The 3,687-nt window shown below is 50.3% G+C and overlaps 1 protein-coding gene across 7 annotated transcripts in view; it reads left to right on the forward strand.

The window, feature by feature from the left end:
* Nucleotides 1-2,782, forward strand: part of HSPA2 (heat shock 70kDa protein 2) — a 7,358-nt gene extending 4,576 nt beyond the window's left edge. The window contains exons 1-2 of one of the 7 annotated variants that reach the window (XM_011978305.1): nucleotides 7-800; nucleotides 891-2,782. In XM_011978305.1, coding sequence (XP_011833695.1) covers nucleotides 384-800; nucleotides 891-2,297 — 1,824 coding nt within the window. In that variant the 5' untranslated portion in view covers nucleotides 7-383 and the 3' untranslated portion in view covers nucleotides 2,298-2,782. Of the gene's footprint in view, nucleotides 1-6 lie in introns of those variants that run through there. The other 6 variants (XM_011978304.1, XM_011978308.1, XM_011978303.1 and 3 more) reach the window with 6 other exon arrangements.
* The last annotated feature ends 905 nt before the right edge of the window (nucleotides 2,783-3,687 follow it).

The raw sequence follows: 3,687 nt of genomic DNA on the forward strand, positions 1-3,687 counted from the left end.
CAGCAGCAGGAGGCGCGCGAGGCGCCGCGGCCCGGCGGCCTAGAGTCAGGGAGGAACCTTATTTACATAACGGCCGCCCCTCTCTCTCCTGGCGGGGGCCGGAGTCCCGCCCCTCGTCCAACTTGAAATCTGTTGGGCCACGGGCCAGTCACTCCGACCCAGGCAAGCCTGTGGTGGAGCTAGAAGAGTTTGTGAGGGCGGTCCCGGGAGCGGATTGGGTCTGGGAGCTCCCAGAGGCGGCTATAAGAACCGGGAACTGGGCGCGGAGTGCTGAGAGTTGCTGGTAGTGCCCGTGGTGTCTGGTGGGAGGTGACCGTTAGTTGACTCCGCGGAGTTCATCTCCCTGGTTTCCCCATCCTAACGTCGCTCGCCTTTCAGTCAGGATGTCTGCCCGTGGCCCGGCTATCGGCATCGACCTGGGCACCACCTACTCGTGCGTGGGGGTCTTCCAACATGGCAAGGTGGAGATCATCGCCAACGACCAGGGCAACCGCACCACCCCTAGCTACGTGGCCTTCACGGACACCGAGCGCCTCATCGGCGACGCCGCCAAGAACCAGGTGGCCATGAACCCCACCAACACCATCTTCGACGCCAAGAGGCTTATTGGACGGAAGTTCGAGGATGCCACAGTGCAGTCGGACATGAAACACTGGCCATTCCGGGTGGTGAGTGAGGGAGGCAAGCCCAAAGTGCAAGTGGAGTACAAGGGGGAGACCAAGACCTTCTTCCCGGAGGAGATATCCTCCATGGTCCTCACGAAGATGAAGGAGATCGCAGAAGCCTACCTGGGGGGCAAGGTGCACAGCGCCGTCATAACGGTCCCCGCCTATTTCAACGACTCCCAGCGCCAGGCCACCAAGGACGCTGGCACCATCACGGGGCTCAATGTGCTGCGCATCATCAACGAGCCCACAGCGGCGGCCATCGCCTACGGCCTGGACAGAACGGGCAAGGGGGAGCGCAACGTGCTCATCTTTGATCTGGGCGGGGGCACCTTCGACGTGTCCATCCTGACCATCGAGGACGGCATCTTCGAGGTGAAGTCCACGGCCGGCGACACTCACCTGGGCGGTGAGGACTTCGACAACCGCATGGTGAGCCACCTGGCGGAGGAGTTCAAGCGCAAGCACAAGAAGGACATTGGGCCTAACAAGCGCGCCGTGAGGCGGCTGCGCACCGCCTGCGAGCGCGCCAAGCGCACCCTGAGCTCGTCCACGCAGGCGAGCATCGAGATCGACTCGCTGTATGAGGGCGTGGACTTCTATACGTCCATCACCCGCGCCCGCTTCGAGGAGCTCAATGCCGACCTCTTTCGCGGGACCCTGGAGCCGGTGGAGAAGGCGCTGCGCGACGCCAAGCTGGACAAGGGCCAGATCCAGGAGATCGTGCTGGTGGGCGGCTCCACTCGTATCCCCAAGATCCAGAAGCTGCTGCAGGATTTCTTCAACGGCAAGGAGCTGAACAAGAGCATCAACCCCGACGAGGCAGTGGCCTATGGCGCCGCGGTGCAGGCGGCCATCCTCATCGGCGACAAATCGGAGAATGTGCAGGACCTGCTGCTACTTGACGTGACCCCGTTGTCGCTGGGCATCGAGACAGCTGGCGGTGTCATGACCCCACTCATCAAGAGGAACACCACGATCCCCACCAAGCAGACGCAGACCTTCACCACCTACTCGGACAATCAGAGCAGCGTGCTGGTGCAGGTATACGAGGGCGAACGGGCCATGACCAAGGACAATAACCTGCTGGGCAAGTTCGACCTGACCGGGATTCCCCCTGCGCCTCGCGGGGTCCCCCAGATCGAGGTCACCTTCGACATTGACGCCAATGGCATCCTTAACGTTACCGCCGCCGACAAGAGCACCGGTAAGGAAAACAAAATCACCATCACCAACGACAAAGGTCGTCTGAGCAAGGACGACATTGACCGAATGGTGCAGGAGGCGGAGCGGTACAAATCGGAAGATGAGGCGAATCGTGACCGAGTCGCGGCCAAAAATGCCCTGGAGTCCTATACCTACAACATCAAGCAGACGGTGGAAGACGAGAAACTGAGGGGCAAGATAAGCGAGCAGGACAAAAACAAGATCCTCGACAAGTGTCAGGAGGTGATCAACTGGCTCGACCGAAACCAGATGGCAGAGAAAGATGAGTATGAACACAAGCAGAAAGAGCTCGAAAGAGTTTGCAACCCCATCATCAGCAAACTTTACCAAGGTGGTCCTGGCGGCGGCAGCGGCGGCGGCGGTTCAGGAGCCTCCGGGGGACCAACTATCGAAGAAGTGGACTAAGCTTGAACTCAAGTCAGCGTAAACCTCTTTGCCTTTCTCTCTCTCTCTCTCTCTCTTTTTTTTTTTTTTTTTGTTTTGTTTCTTTGAAATGTCCTTGTGCCAAGTAGGAGATCTATTGTTGGAAGTCTTTGGTATTTGCAAATGAAAGGAGAGGTGCCAACAACTTAGTTTAATTATAAAAGGTTAGTTCCAAAGTTTGTTTTTTAAAAACATTATTTGAGGTTTCTCTTTAATGCATTTTGCGTGTTTGCTGACTTGAGCATTTTTGATTAGTTTATGCATGGAGATTCGTTTGAGATGAGAAACCTGAAGTTTGCACACCTGTTCTATAGAAGCTTGGAAACAATAAAATATATAGGAGCTTAAATTGTTTATTTTTATGTACTACTTTAAACTGAACACTGCAGTACTGTTAAGGACAGGTATACTTTTTGCAAACAAATGCATAAATGCAAATGTAAAGTAAAGCTGAAATTGATCTCAAAGTTACTGTCTTGGAGTTTTCAATTTTCCTTCCTTTATATTTTACGCATATTAGTCTTTTAAGATATTAGTATGATGTGAAATTTATCTGACCAATCTTGTTTAATTCCCAGATGAGGGTGCTGCCTTGAATTCCAACAACTTAAGGGGAGAAGAATCTGGGTAAACTTCACCCACCCTTAAATACAGAAACCTGACTGGGGGTCTTCCTAGTGTACCCAAACTCCTACAACTTAAGTGTCCAAATGAAAATTCACCTGAATATTCCAGGAAAATATGAGCTATATTCTGGGGTTAAGTGTAAAATGAGCCTTTAACAAAAACTGGGCAGAAGTTGTCTTATAATTGCCAAAGAAAGTATGGAAACAAGTTAATTTTGTGACATACAGGAGCCTGAAACAAGAGACAGCAGGCAAGCTTTCAAGTGATTTAATAGTGAGTATAAATTTAGTCAAACTTGTTTAATTTTCTAGTAAAACAGCTCAACTTCTAAGCTTATGGCAAATTCTAATAACATGTTTCCTGCAGTTAGAATTACCTGGGTAGGGAAACACAGATGATTATTTTTTTTTTCTGGTTTGGGGATCGTAATGCTTTTGCAATATTTGCCTTAAATCACTACAATAGATTTCTTTTTTAAAAGGCAAACTGTACTAGATAGTCTTGTATTTTGTTAATATACAACTTGTCCATTTTCCTCCATATCCAATTTGAGATTGTTATAGATAGGAATATTGCAATCCTTTGGTGATCCACTATCCTGGACTTAATCTTTAAAATTCACATCCTTCAGAGAAAGGAATTCATTTTTATTTTTTAGTGAAATGACATGACTACTCTTTTCTTACTTTCTTTAAGGAGAACTTGGGAGAAATTCAGTAAAACCAATAGGAAAATGCATAGTTAA

Source organism: Mandrillus leucophaeus, unplaced genomic scaffold, assembly GCF_000951045.1.
Source record: "Mandrillus leucophaeus isolate KB7577 unplaced genomic scaffold, Mleu.le_1.0 Scaffold192, whole genome shotgun sequence".
NCBI lineage: Eukaryota > Metazoa > Chordata > Mammalia > Primates > Cercopithecidae > Mandrillus > Mandrillus leucophaeus.